Here is a 15,819-nt window from a genome sequence, read left to right on the forward strand (position 1 = left end):
GATATGAATAATTCAGCAGCCTCCACACTGCTGTTGAGGTCAGCCTGCCCTGACCTTTGAAACAGGAAGTAAAATTCAGTTCAAATTTGAGTGACTGGAAATATAACAGTTATTTGTTTTTTATATTAAAAAACCCACAGAATTTTTTAAAAATACAGATAGAGGAAATATACAATAGAATTACAGTTTGAACTAAGGGGATATTACATAATCAAAGTAGTTGGTAAACAAAGAAATTAAAAAATCATTAGGTAAGATTTTCCACAAACTATGTTTCAATATGGAAATCCTAAAAATAAAACAAGTAAAAGCATATATATCAGTGTTCAGCTTATGGATCAAACTCCCTGTGAGAATAAATTTCTAAATTTTTATTCTTTCTTCACATTATTTTATTGTGTTAATGTCAATGTAAAAATTTTTTTAAGCATGTTATATTTTTTTAAGTAGCCATATATTTTTATTAATAATGCAAAGTAATCTCTCACTTTTGTAAGATAAAATTTGGTTAAACTAGATTTTTAAAAATCTTTATGAAGCTGCTCTTTTTTTTTAATCCTTCAAACCCTGATTTAATAAATGTTGCAGCCCCCAAATTAGGTTATCTTATAAAAATGCAACCCAGGTTCAAAAACAAATCATTCCCATAAGTGAATATCTACTGTGGTTTTACGTGTCTTTTATGCTTTTTTTCCCCTTCTTTGTATGCTTCAAAAGTATTTTGTACAGTTAACTGTGAAAGTACTTTCCTTATTTCAAATCGAATCTGGTGCTGCTAGAGATTAACATGGTATGACAACAAACCAATTTCTACAAGCTAGAAAGACAGGCAAAATATATATGGTATATCACCCTCATCATTATTTTACAGGATGGCATAAAAGATGTTTGATAATAGCGGTTATCTCTGCCCTCCAATTGGTTCTATTAATGGGACCCACAACTTGGCTATCTACCTTTCATCTATCTACTGTGCTTGTCAGATGAAAGATTATGTTGAAAGAGGAGCTTGATTTTATTTTCTAGATTTAGAGAGGGTTAAAGTTACACACACACACACACACACACACGGCATCTATGAGAAGTGGTAAACTAGTATACAGTATAATTACCATAGGAGGAAGTTTGAGATGTGCTCCTTCTAAATCCAAGTGTTCGTTCGGCAGAAGCAAATTAAAGACATGGGGTGTGTGTTTTTTTAAATTATTATTATTATTATCTTATTGGCTAAATCACTCCTCGGTCGACATTTAATAAAGGGTGATACACCAAACACTGCTGATTTGGGGCTTGGCGTAATGACCGACCTGAGTGAAGGTTTGTGTACAAAGTGACTCCCCATTAAATAGGGCTCTGTGGAAGCAGCTGGTTCTCATTTTGAAACAACCGGTTTCTCTATCCCCAAGTGCTAAAGAAAATAATCCCTGCCATCTATGACTACACACTTTCACAGAGGCAGCAATGAGAATTTGATTGTGGAGATAATTAAAGTCATTCCTGGAACTTCCAAGAAAAAAAAAAAAGGAGGAAAGAGGTGGGATTGAAAGAAAGAATAGTCAATGACAGTGTTTAAAATTAAACTATGACAAATCATCTGGAGTGGAGAAGAAGGAGGAGGGATCCCCGCCCTTCACGGAATCCGGTGGAAGCAGCTCTCTTTTCTCTCCATGCTGCAGCTCCAAGGGGAGGCTGAGATGCCATTAGTCAGGGCCACAGCCCCCAGTGTCCGGCTTGGACGCCGAAGAATCGAAACACAGCCAGAGAAACTCCTTGTCAATGATGGCATATCACGATGAGATTTTTTTTTAAGTTTCAATCTTAAATAAAATAGTCGGGGAGGAATCCATCTGGATTCTAGAACAAATAGTCATTCCGGCTGATCTGAAACATTGACATTATTTCAACATTAAGAGAAAACAAAAAAGATATCAGACCTTTGAAGAGCTTATTTTTTGTGTTTTGTTTTAATACTGTGCTGCTCTATAAGAACCCGTGCTCCGACAGCCTGATAGCCTGAACGACACTCCACTGAAGCTACGTTCCCCGAACGCCTACAGATTTCATGGGCTTGGGGAAAACTAAAATATGTGTAATCTATCTGTCTGCACTATTTGCCTTTAACAGGAAGAAGAGAGGGGCTCAATGAGGACAATCCGGGGCCTCCCAATTAACCTGATTAGTTCAGCACATTGCTCTCATGAATGACACCTTATCTTGAAATTAAGGGAGAACTTCCTTCCTCAAGAATGCGCAGGAGCCCCCAGAGCCACAAAGATGCAGCCTATCAAACAGTGAATGGCCTCTGCTTCTTTCCCCCTCTTCCCAGCTCACACACAGGTCAGGGAGACCAGCAGACACAGCGCCTGATTGGATTTTGTGTCCTAAGGACAGGAGGCAAGCTCCCATCTGCCCAGGTGGCCTTGGAGAAGGCTGGGGAAAGGGATGCCCTGTGGGCAACTTCAAGCCCCTTCTTTCAGAGTCAACCAGGCACATGATGGGATTGGGGTGGGGGACGGGGGAGATTCATTAACCCTTCAATCACCAGAGTAGCACATCAATATTATACCTGCTTGAAAGAAAAAACAGTGAACTCTTAAGTCTTCTAACGTTATATAAAACAAAGGCACTGCTGAAACATATGTTACTTAACACTGATTTCACATTGGATATAATAATGGAAGATTACCAAGTTGCTATACAAAAATAAAGCTTTCCCCCCAAACTCTCTGAAATCTGCTTGCTTGCAAAGGATACTGTGTGTGTGTGTGTGTGTGTGTGTGTGCGTGTGGGTGTGTTAAATTCATATTATGGTATGTAACAGACATACTAGTTAACAGAATATATTCTTGAAAATGTGCTTTGTGCGAATGTCAACAGCAGGGTTTTTCACTTGTCTGCTCTGTGATTTACTTGATCAGTTAAACAGGCAATGAGAGGATTTGCATGGTAATCGTGTGAAGATTAACATTTTTAAGTGTAACAAATTTAATATTTTATCTTACATTTTCTGTTTCTCATCATTCTTTAATGGCCTTTTCACTTTATTGTGTAGTTATAACAAGCCTGTCTTTAGGCAGAGAGATGAGACCACCAGATTCAACAACTCCATCTCTAGTTCCATTCTTTCATTTCACAAAAACATACTCTAAGCACCTGCTACACAGCAGTGAGGCAAATGTGCTCAGTGCTGGGGATACAGCAGCAACCAATACATGCAAACCACTGCCCACTGGGGTTTACAGTCTATCTCCTAAAGAGTTTATCAGCCTCAGGAATACCAGAGGGAACTCAAATCAAAATTTCATAGCTGGAAAGCATCTTTGAGATCTTTTCATTCCAGCCCTTTTTTTAAAAAAATAACAGCCACCTTCTATTGAATGTGATTTATGTGCCAGGCATTGTGCTAAGTGCTCTCCATGCATTATCTACTTATTCCTCACCACAACCCTATAAAGTAGGAACTACTACTCCTATCCCGGTCTTACAGATGAAGAAACTGGCGCTTAAAGAAGTGAGGCGATCTGACCGCAGCCTGAAGTTAACACTGGCAGAGCTCAGATTTGATCCCAGGCAGTCTGACTCCACAGTCTGTGGTCTTAACCAATGTGTAGACTGCCTCAGAGGAGTGCAATAAAACCACAGGGTTTGCCCAAGTTCAATACCACTGAGTAAGAGCTAACAGGCAACTTTGAACCCAGGGATATTTTTCCTCTGCACCATGATCTCTATCTGAAATAACATTCTCCTATTAAAAAAAATCAATATATTCGTTTCTACACTTACTATACCAATTTTTTTTCAACTCTGAGGCACTAAAAGTTCCATGAGGGCAGGAACCATGTGTGTCTTATTCACTGTTTTATCTCCAACCCTGAAGACAGTGCATGGCATATAGTAGACGCTAAATAAATATTTGTGGAAAGAAAAAAAAAAATGAGTAACTCCTCACCAAGAGGACTGAGTCACCATGATAAACTTCAGTAAGGTAATTTTGCTTATTAGAAAGTACCATGGCAATCATCACATTAAGAATAACAATCCACATGAAATATATTATATTCAGATTGCAAGAGCTGCCTGATTTCAACCACCTAATATGTGCCGAACTCTGTGCTAGGTATTTTAACCCACACAATTCTTCAAAAGTGAGATGATTTTCCCATTTCAAAGATGAAAAAAATTGAACCCCATGAGGCTCAGGTATTGGGAATTAATGGTGGAGGGATTTGATTTTCCGCCAATGGACTCCAAATTCTAGGCCTTTTCCATTATACTCTGCCTTTTCCCAGGTTTCTCTTTGGATTAGTGCCTGTTTTTCCCCTAGTGAAACACACAATGGTTTACTCATCAAATTAAATGAGGACACAAGAACTCAAATATTGCTCTAGCAATGAGTACAACAATTTATGTTATATTATTATTATTATTTTTAATCCCAGAAGTTAAGTGCAAGATCTACTAGGAAAACTGTTTAGGTAAAAAGGTTTAGATTAATTCATGGAAAGGATGAAATGTGGATACCAAGAAAAATAAATGAGGCTACATGAAATACTGAAAACAGTATTTTATTTCAGCTGTGCAATTGAGAAGGAAAATGATCAGGCTGAGAGCTAGGACACCGATTTTCTAATCACTTACTTTGCCCCTAATAAAGTTCCTTCAGCTGTGTGCCCCAGTTTACATATACGTAAAATGGAGTTAATTTGTGCCCTAACATTTGTGTGAAGAGAATTCTCTGAAATACTACACCTTAAAGGTCACCAATAACTTTGCAAGTTCCATTCAGATGTAAGTTACTATTAAATTCACAATGGTCAGGCATTTTGTTTGTTTTGTTTTAAGGTGTTCATAGGCCAGGATTCAGATGCAACATTGTAATAGCTTCAAAGATAACTTAACCAACTTTCTTTTCTAAAGAACTTCTTAATAAATAGAAAAGAGACATCTCATTCTTCATCTTTGTTTTTGTCTTTGTAACAAGTGTGTGTGTGTGTGTGCGTGTGTGTGCGCGTGTGTACATGTGAGAGGAGCCAAACCTGACACAGGTCCAGGGTTCTTCAAACTAACTTTTCCTTTTGTGAGGGGACTTGAACCAATAGTGCATCCAAGACTATCAGAAATGATGCCTTAAGATACTACTAACAGATCAGAACACTAATGAACGGAAAGCACATTCAAAATAGGGGGAAGTTATTGTTCTATCGAGCAATGATAAATAAATTGCAAGTAGCATGATAGTCTGATCTTTAGACAGGAAAAAAAAAAAGCTTTAGTCAAATCATGGTTGCTTTGGGAAGGTGGAGGGCAAACAACTTCTGACCATTAGCCAAGTTGTCTGCCTGCACCCTCCTGCCTCAGTCTCACCTCCAGCCTGTGTAGAAGGCACATCCAGCGCAGGCAACACTTGGGGCACAGCAGGGAGCAAGGTCACACAAAAAAGCATCAGCTACCATCATGGAACAAGATATCCTGATCTTTCACTTTGATCATTTCCAATTCATTGATTAAAAAAGAAAAGAAAAGGGCTTCCCTGGTGGCGCAGTGGTTAAGCATCCGCCTGCCAACGCAGGGGACACAGGGTCGAGCCCTGGTCCAGGAAGATCTCACATACCATGGAGCAACTAAGCCCGTGCACCACAACTACTGAGCCTGCGTTCTAGAGCCCGCGAAACACAACTACTGAGCCTGCATGCCTAGAGCCCGTTCTCCACAACAAGAGAAGCCACCGCAATGAGAAGCCCACGCACTGCAACAAAGAGTAGCCCCCGCTCTCAGCGATTAGAGAAAACCCGCGTGCAGCAGCGAAGGCCCAATGCAGCCAAAAATTAAATAAGTGAATAAAATAAAAATAAATAAAAAGAAAAGAAAAAGTTCCTTCAACCTGGAAATGCCATGTCATGAGTGTTCATACCCTACAGAAGGGCTCTTCTGACCTACTCACCCACTGCCCCACCAGATGTAAATAGTATCAATACTTGGTCAATCAAGCAGCAAATGAGCAAAAAAAAAAAAGTTCTTGAGGGAATCTTGATATTGATTAAAGGGGCATTTTTTTTAAACCACCATAACGCTGACATGAACCAAAATGTGAGAATCTTGCCAAAACACTATACGATACGTATAGTGACCATGTCCAGATTAAAAATGGACATGTGCAATGTGATTATTATTTTCTCTTTTTTCCCTCTCCTGGCATGGGAAGTGTTAAAGAAAACAATAAAAGGACAAGTTAAGTGTACAGGGTAGGATTTACTGGCATTTACTTTTAATCTATGGCCCTTCACTCTGTAGCTTATCGGGCCTCTGTCAGTCCTTTTTCCTCCTTTATATCTCATGAGGAGCGCCCCCCCCCCATGCTGCTACTGAGAGACAGAGCCCAAGTGTCTATAAGCTTTTTGTCAGGTAAAAAGAGAAGAAAAAGGAAAGGAACAAGAGGAAAAGCAAAGCTAAGAGGCATCTATTAGATGTCACTAGGCTTTTGTATTCATGTCAATGATTCAGGATTAGAGTATTTGAAATAATCTTATTGAGAGGAATCAAAAGGCCCACCGAGTGAGAGGCTGCTCTGTAGCATATGGCAAAGGCACGAACAATATCTTATTAAAGATGTGTTGGCTAACACTATTACTTTATATTATATTACAAAACTATTGTGCCTCAAACAGTTAGCAGGATGGTATAGTTACCGAGTGCCATTTTAGAGGTTATTGTGTGGGATCAAGCTATATAATTTGCCAGCTTGTCTAGTTACATCTTTCCAAGTAGGATTTGGAGGCAAGTTTGGACCTGGAACCAAGCACTTCACCTTCAAAAATAAAAATCCCCAAAGCACACTGAGGATCACTCTGTTCCCACTGAAAGTGGAATATACATTACATGGATGAAACACCAATGGCATTCTCTTCCCCAGAACCGGTTTCATTAAGTTTGCATCATTTACCATATGTGACCCCCTCTCCCCCCATGAAAAATATGCAGGGCTTTTTTTTGGGCTTGATTCCCCTCCTCATGAAAAATACACACACACACACACACACACTCAGTTTCACACATTAGCAGGGTTAAGGCAATTAAAATTCTATTACAATAAGTACTGTAACGTTAAAACCTTCATTTACCTCTGGACAAAAGCTTGTAACTGGAGAAAGAGTTTGCGAGGGAGATTTATCTCCATCTACACACACCTTTAAAGGCAGCAAGCAACCAAAGACAAACCTGTACTGTTCACCATATTTCACTGATTGCAATTGGAGTATTTAGGTCACTTTTATATTGTCCAGGATGGTATACGATTACACGGTTTGTAAAGGGGGGGATGAGATGGTGGGAGGAGAGAGAAGGAAAAATTAATGGTCTATTTCAGATAATACCTGATGCAAATTAAAAAGACCAAAATGCCACCTCTTTATATGCATGAGCCTCTAAAGAGAGTTTTTAAAATCTGGTCAATTTTTATTAAAGAGTTTGGTCAGTTGCTTGCAGTAAGGAAAAACAAGTAAAATTTATCAATGGAGAGTTGCATTTGGGGAGGGATTTGGGTTTTTTTCCCCATTCTAAGCAATTTATTTTAGAAAAGTAAAAGCATATTTATCATAATGATATATTCTCATCACAAACTGTGCAAAGTTGTTAGATGACACACAGAGGAGTTTGTAGTGCTTTTCTGTATTTTTCCAGAACTGTTACAAAAACAAAGTTATGATGACATGGGATTTAAAACCCACACCATGGGCTGACACCCAGACCAGTTACACATATGCACTGCTGATTCTCTGAAGCTCCGTTAAATACATTTCTTGGAAGTTGCTGCCATTACTTCCTTTACAGGAAAACCACTGTTGTTCATTATATGGTGTCTGCAGTAGTATTATACCATGTAAAAGTACTTTGCATTATGATATATTGTCAGCATATTTGCAATCCATTTGAATGCATTCTGGTTGTGTATTTGGAAACAGCTCATAGGAAATAGAATATAGACTGCTATTAGCTGATTGTATTCGTTATTTTTTTTTTGTATTCATTATTTTCTTATCACGGTAGCAAACTGCACACAAGTGTACAGGCTCATCTCATATTCAGAACGGTATTATCTGATATGTGATAAAATTTAGAATGATAGTCTCTCACATAAGTCTCATCGCTAATAATCACATATGAATTCCCACTGAGAAAACAAATGTTTAAATACGGTAGGATTAATAAACAACCATAAATTCACGCTCAGTGTCAGCGCTGGCTTTTCACTTTTGGAAAAACACAAACCTCTCAAACCAACCAAGAGGACAGCAATTATCCTGCCTGCGGCAATTTTAAAGGGTGAATTCCTCCTCCTTTTATTTTAATGGAGCATTCAAAGTTAGGAAATCAGGCAATATAAAAGGCATATCAGAAATCTGAGAAATGCATTGATACCTCTGGTTCCTTGAGCCCCAGATAGCTGTTTGTGCACCTTACAGAGTGATTATGTTTAGTGGTTGGTCCTTCTAAAAACTGATGAAGAGCAAAATAATGAGTTGAAAGGTCAATGAAATAAAGTCATGAAACTCTGACTAAAAGCCTCATCTGCAACTTTAATAAAAGTATGTCTATGTTCATGTTAGTTGAGGACTTTATTTTTTTACAGAAAATAAAGGAAAAATTTTTAGTGAATTTTTGGATTTAAGTTTGATTATAAAGGACAGGGAAATCATTTACTGTCGAGGCAACCTGATGCCCTCACCATTTTAGGATTGTAGATATAGGAATTAGAATATAGCCCACCCTGTTCAATGTTTAAAAAAAAACTCAATTATATTCTAATTCTAAAGTTTTACTGTTGTTTTCCTATTACACAAATGAATATATATGTTACATAAACACATCAGGATCGATTTAATCAAGAAATTAGCTTGGTGATAAGACGACACTGCGCTTTTCTGAAAAGTCCTATTACAGCATTTAAACCTCTTAGATGAAGAATGGATCTTAAATAAAATTGTTTCTCTGAACAACCCTGACAGGTAAAATCAACAGGTAAAATGGCCATTCCAATATTTTCACTCCTGAACATCCTATTTCAGACAACAATCATAAAGAAAACACATTTAGTGTCACCTAGGTGAAAGTGATCTAGTTGTAAAAGATCTTTAGAAAATCCTAGAAAAAAACAAATATACACTTCTTTTTTTCTTTTTAGGAGACCCTTGGGTAAGTGTGGCCTAAAGAGCTAATTCCGAACAGGTTAAATTCTTCATGTTACAAAACTCATGTATTTTTTGAAAATGTTGCCATGTCAGGGCTTACATCTCAAATGTAGATACAGAGATTCCTATAAATGGAAAAGAAAGACAAATCTGTTAAAGCTGCAATAAGCAAACCCAAAATCTTTAGAGGGATATTAGTTGGCAAGCTTTAAAAATCCATGTTTTTAATATTGGCCGTGAGAGACCTAAAACTCTCCAGTTACTCAGGCCACACTATATCCCGAAAGGACTATGTCTAAATTCACATAAGACAGGAGAAGATAATTCAAGGAGGAATTTCATCCTTTATTATTTCTATCTATTAAAAGAAAACAGTCCACTTGTCAATTCTTATGATCCACAGCACAAAGAAATGAAGAATTGGGCTCTTATTTTCTCCCTTTATTTAGTGATCCAACTATTTCATCAATCACACTGATCTTAAATTGAAAAAACAAACAAACAAACAAGTATTGAGCCATCCCCTATCCTGCCCTACTGGAAGTAAGTGACACAAATCTGGCCGGAAACTTTAGGGCTCTATGTGAAAGGAATCCTATAGCATACTTCGGAGAAAGAAATGTTTTTGTAAGACCATCTGTATTCATCCATGTCATTGCTCAAAGGAAAATAAAGAGTTTTGTGAAGCAAATCTAGAATGCACAGTAATCCTAACTAACTAGATAAGGAATAACAGTCTGCACACTTAATATATTCAGTTCAAGCATTTATAAATAAGTTTCCACATAGAAAATGGAAGTTTTTTTATGAATTCAGAAAAACTGGGTTCCCAATTCAGACTACCCTGTGACTTTTGTCATTATCATCTTTTCTGATTCTTACAAAGTAAACCTAATTAAGAACCTCCCTCATTAGTCTTCCAGAAAAATTAGCCCAGCTTATGCTAATTACTCCTGCAAAATTTAATAAACTCGTTGAAATGGGAATAGCCTAATGAGGTTTTATTTATTGAACTAAGATAACTCCTAGGAAAAAGGTTAGGACACAAGGATATCCAATGTTTTAATAAAACTACAATTTATTCAATTTCTAAACATGAATTTTACTGCAAACCTTTTAAATTCAAATATGAGTTGCTATGTGAATATGTTAAATCAATCTCCACCTTAATCCAATAACTGCAAGTCATTTTTTGCTTTTTACTTTAACAATAATTACCACACATAGCCCTTTACCTCAACGATAATGAAATTTGCTGTTATTAGTTCCTGGTCATCAGGTATTAAACATAACACATTTGACTTTTCCCATGTCTACACAGCCCAGATATCTAGATCATTGGGCACAGCCTGTTTTTTTATAATTCTCAATCAAGCCATTTGGCATTAGGCAGAAATACAACCTGGCAGTCAACTCTAGATGCCCACTTTGTACCTTTACAGAAATTTTCCTCCAAACTCATTTGAAGTGACTTGACAAATTGTCACAATCGTAAAAAGAGTTGGGGTCATATTTTTCTTACTTTGTCGCATCCTAATATAAAAGAAGAAAGTAGAAACACATTTTCTAAATCACAGTATATAACTGCTGATTTTATTAATTTCACTTTTTTTTTTTTTTTTTTTTTTTTTTTTTTTTTTGCTGTACGCGGGCCTCTCACTGCTGTGGCCTCTCCCGTTGCGGAGCACAGGCTCCGGACACACAGGCTCCGCGGCCATAGCTCGCGGGCCCAGCCGCTCCGCGGCACGTGGGATCCTCCGGGATCGGGGCGCGAACCCGTGTCCCCTGCATCGGCAGGCGGACTCTCAACCACTGCGCCACCAGGGAAGCCCCTAATTTCACTTTTTTGATAGAGTATGCTGACCTGATGTCCCCAAATCACTGGCAGCAAAAAATACAGCCAAAATTTAACACAGAAATAGCTTACCCTGTACCATTGCCGTATGACCAGAAAGCCTCTTCTATCAATCCTATAAATAGTTTTCCTGAATAACCACTGCTAAAAGTCTTTTGACTGATAAAAATAGCACTGTTCTTCCAAAATCCGAAGGACAAGCAAAGGGAACTAAAAATTATTGGTGCCCAAAAGGTGACTGCGTGTTAAACCTATGCTAAATCCTAACACAAGGATTGCCTGTACCCTCAGCTCTATAATTGCACATTGTATGAATCTTGTAAAAACAGTTACTATTGCTACTGAATGCAGGCCCCATAACCTATTTTTACAAAATAGGCAGGGATTCGCATCCATAAATCTGAAAGCAAATCAAACCCTAAGCACGTAACACAGATATTATGCAATCGGTAATATAGAATCAAATTGGAAAATATGAAATTCAAACACGGTTGTCATCATTTTTTTTTCCTTTGCAGCAATTTTATGGAATTGAAAAATCTTTTCTATTTTGCCCTTCCTTGTGTAAGTTCTTTTCCTGTTGTTATTCTCTTCGCTTGTTGTTAAAAATGGAAGTTTCACATATCAGCACAGACAGGACTGGAGCTTTTAAAACCTTTGGCAGACTGAAGGACAAATAAATTCTGAAAACTCAGATGCAAATAAAAATAGCTAAGTGGGGTTGTGCATATCAGCTGGCATCACTGCTTGAAAAGACGGTTCATGGGAGACAGTGGCAACAGCCAGCAAATAAACATATGTTGGGACTCATGCAGATACCCTGGGTTTCAGCCGTTTTTCAAGTACCCCTCTCTTAAGAGACCAAGATTGGCTAACACCGTTTTCTACTTTGTCAAACCAAAAAAGAAAAAATGAAAAGGATAAATGTCATGAGTAATATCTCTAAAGCCACCAACAGTATAAAGTGCATACTTATTTTGCCTAAATTGTTTGAACTACCCCAGCCAAGAAAAGGTTTTAAGTACCCTACTGGGACAGATGCAAGGCGGCAACAATAGAAGCCACACTAATGCAATCCAGGTAACACAATCCTGTTTCAAAAACACGGGCCGGGCTAATTACAGCGCTGCTGAGTCAAGTTTCTTATGCCATCGCAACCCACAGAAACAGGTCAAAATCAAATGTTATTCAAACCACAGTCATATCAACCTTCTATATCAGAGTCACGGCTTAAAACCAAACGAAGAACTTAAAAGCTTAACCCATTCAAAAGCAAAAAAAAAGTGTTTTCATTGCGGGTGGCAAAGTAAGGTTCTTGTCATCATCTGAACCAAAAGAAACTGTGTGGCAGAACCGAATGTTGATAGTTTCAAAGTTTGGGGGAATATTTGGGCTGGTCCTTTGATCAGAACACTTTCTTTTTGAGAGAAGAGTAAAATCTGCTTAAAATAACAAATGGCATTTTGAAGAGAGGTATTTAAGTGAAACAAACAACATAAAGGTTATATTTATTTTTTATCTTATTCATTTGAAGATTTATCTGCCATTGCAGAAAAAAGAAATTACATAATGGCATGTCTGCTTTTGTAGATAAACACGATATGCTAATTCTATAGGCAGCACACAACTTCATTACACACTAAACCGTTGATGTTTTTAACTTTGAATCAAAGATATTAATCCTCACTTATCAAGCAAAGATATATGTCTTTGGTGAGTATTAGTGAAAGATATTTAGTTAAAATATCTGATTGAAATGTAAGTTTTAGAAAGCTACTTGGCAATCAAAATTGGGTTTAAGCCTGAAGAATCACATAAGTCAAAATCAACAACCGATGTTTTGTCACAAATTACAGTAAAGCAAACACTTTTTCAGTCAACTGAAAAATAACAGAGCAAGCCTCCAAAAAGTAAAGAATTGGAAAGACAGATGGGTGGGCGGGGCAGGGGGGAGGTGTCAAAAATCATTATTACCAAACCCCAAAAAGGACTTTTGTTCAGCTGTTGATTTCCTCAATGAGGGATCAGTCAGTCTTACCTGCAAGACTCTTCCAGCTAACGGAGGGTGCTAGCTCTTGTCCTAGCTGACAACTGACAGTATCTATAAACCTTCCAGGCCATTTAACTCCCAATGAGCAATGCTATGTAACAAATGGTTTATCATACATGTTTCCGTACAATGAATTTCAATAATTAAAATGTAAAACGAATATTTGGAATGCAACTTTGCATAATCTGTGCACACACTGACTCAAAATTGCGCCGAACAACTAAAACAGATTTATTGTTCTACAGTGATTTTCTTGGTCATGTCAGATTAGTAATATGGATCTGTTTAAAAACACAATAATTAAGACAAGCAGGATAAATTAATCAACTACAAGGCAGCATGAGCTACAATCAAACACGGGAAATTACTGTAGAAAATCTTGGTTCACAGATCTCTTTAAAACTGCTTTTATGCATAAATAAAACCTTAAAATGTAGATGGATTGCATCCAACAGAACTACTGTAGCTAAAAGTGATAATGATTCAAACATTTTTCAAATAAAAGTTAAATATTTATAAGCACCCAACCACATTTCATAAATCACAAACTATTATTATTTTATTTCTGAAGCTTCCTGGCACAGCGCGAGGATTGAGCCACAGAAAGTCAAGAAAGAAGAAAATATGCCTTTAGGAGCGTGAATCAGACACAAAACTGGAGCAATCCAAGAAAACAGGCCTCCAAAGAACATCCCATATGGCTTTCCCAGGAATCGCAATAGTTCGGCGCAGCTGAAGTCATGACCAACAGGCAAATTTCGGCCACATGCCTTCCTAACCCTCACCCATGAGCCACGCAAGGCAGGTGTTTCATTATAATGAGGAAAAAGAACCGAGAGAAAGTAGAGCGGTCCCTACCTGTCAATTATCACTGGATCTGAGGGAGTCTCATTTCGGTTGCCACAGCTTTTCTTGTCACAACAGCGGCTATGGAGCAAAAGCAAGAGGATTTAGTACAACCATTACCATGTAAAATCATCATTTAGGCAGACAGAAGGTTCAAATTGCTGGGTTGCAAATGCTAGAATTACCACAAAGCCATACCTGGCAATCAACGGATCCCTGAGACAGAACGTTCTATTTGGGTCACCTATGGGTTAATGGCCAGGCTTAACCTCTCCCTGCACAAAGGAGGGAGGGAGAGGGACTCCCATGGAGCGAGGACTGACAGCCCTAAGATGGGGTCTTCCCATCACTGCCCGCAGGATTGGAAGAGTTCACTGTGAAATGCATTATTATTACATCTACCCAATAAGAATATTCAGGGTTGTGGGTGGCTTAAACACTCTTCCCTCAAGATCACACTAATTGTGTGGAACGCGTCAATAATGAGGTATGAGTGATTTCTCCCCCTCCAGTCATTTTGTATTAAATGGATTCCTTTTTCTTCTCCTTCCTCTTTTATGGGAGACGTTTCCTTCAACCACAACCTTCCCCAAATCCTAAAACTATAACTGTTTGCTTTTGAACCATGTTCAGAATGTAAGAATAAAAGTACAACACAATAATTAAGACAGAGGCAAGATAAAAGAAAATAGAGATCCACACATCCTCTGGCTTTTGTGCCCTGCTCTGGTCACTGTGCAAGTTTCCTGGAAGCATTTGGGACAGTTGCTCCAAAGCCTGGCAAAAGCCTGACAATGGACGCTCTTTATTAGGTCAGAGAAAAGGCAGACGTGGGCAAGAAAAGCACCTACTATCAAAATCCCACCCCACGTGTGACCTTAAAGTTGACAGTTTTTTCTTAAACTGAGATGCTTCTAAAAAGTGAAAAATTAGGGTTTTTGAAAACTACCCATGGTCAATGGAAAACTATCCATCTGAGACTTGTTTGCAAATAAGAAATGTGTCCACTGGCCAGTCTATACCCAAGGGCACACTATCAAAGCACGTATTTGATCAGTCAAGGAGGTGAGGGAGTTATCCAAGCATTATACATTGCCTTGCACCACAAATAAAATATGCACTTTTCTCCCTCTCGCTTACACAAGCACGCACGCACACATACAAACATACACAGAGACTCATTCGACTTAGTGAATCATAGAGCCTAAATTTAGAGAGCTGCTAGAGAGAAACAAACACTGAACTTCATTTTCAGGACCCAGAAATATACGCCTGCACAGGGAGTTTTTCAGCAAAGTTAGGAAGTCTCTCTTCTGGCTGTAACTATATCTCTGAAAAGAGAATCAGCTTCCATATTTGGTGCTCATTCTATTTGCTTCTCGTATCTTCAGAAAACAACAGCAAGAATTGTATCTCCTTTGTCAAAGGCCCAGCTAAAAACCATGCCACTCCCTTAAGAGCCTTTCCTTTTCTGATTCAGAGGAAACTATTTCCTCCAGGCCTGAGTTCTGCTATACTAGTACTTTGGGGATAGAAAGCCCAAAGGATCCCAATACCTAAGATGAAGAAACAAGGGAATGAGAAGTACAGTCTTTGAAATGTACACACAAAATAGTAATAATAATAATTTACAAACTAAATTCCATTCTCCCTGGACTCTACACCCCTGCACCTACATCTCAAGGGCTTTGCCGGAAGAGCACAGTGGTCAAGCACACCGACTCTGGAATCCGAGCGGCTTGTGGCAGCTGGAGCAAGGTATTCCACCTCCTGGAGTCTTAGTTTCCTCATGTGTAAAATGGGGCGATAGTGGTACCCACCTCTAAGTGTGAGGGCTCAGGTCTCCAAAAGCAGCCCACGGACAGAGCCCAGGTCTTTACCCA

General features: G+C 38.4%; 1 protein-coding gene across 4 annotated transcripts in view; it reads right to left on the bottom strand.

Moving 5' to 3' along the window:
- The window catches only part of EBF1 (EBF transcription factor 1), a 393,734-nt gene that overhangs the window by 354,551 nt on the left and 23,364 nt on the right, over nt 1-15,819 (bottom strand). For all 4 annotated transcript variants that reach the window (XM_081233788.1, XM_081233787.1, XM_081233786.1 and 1 more), the window contains exon 6: nt 13,949-14,017. In XM_081233788.1, coding sequence (XP_081089914.1) covers nt 13,949-14,017 — 69 coding nt within the window. The remainder of the gene's footprint in view (nt 1-13,948; nt 14,018-15,819) is intronic.

Source organism: Mesoplodon bidens (genome assembly GCF_964165515.1).
Source record: "Mesoplodon bidens genome assembly, chromosome: 4".
NCBI classification, from domain to species: domain Eukaryota; kingdom Metazoa; phylum Chordata; class Mammalia; order Artiodactyla; family Ziphiidae; genus Mesoplodon; species Mesoplodon bidens.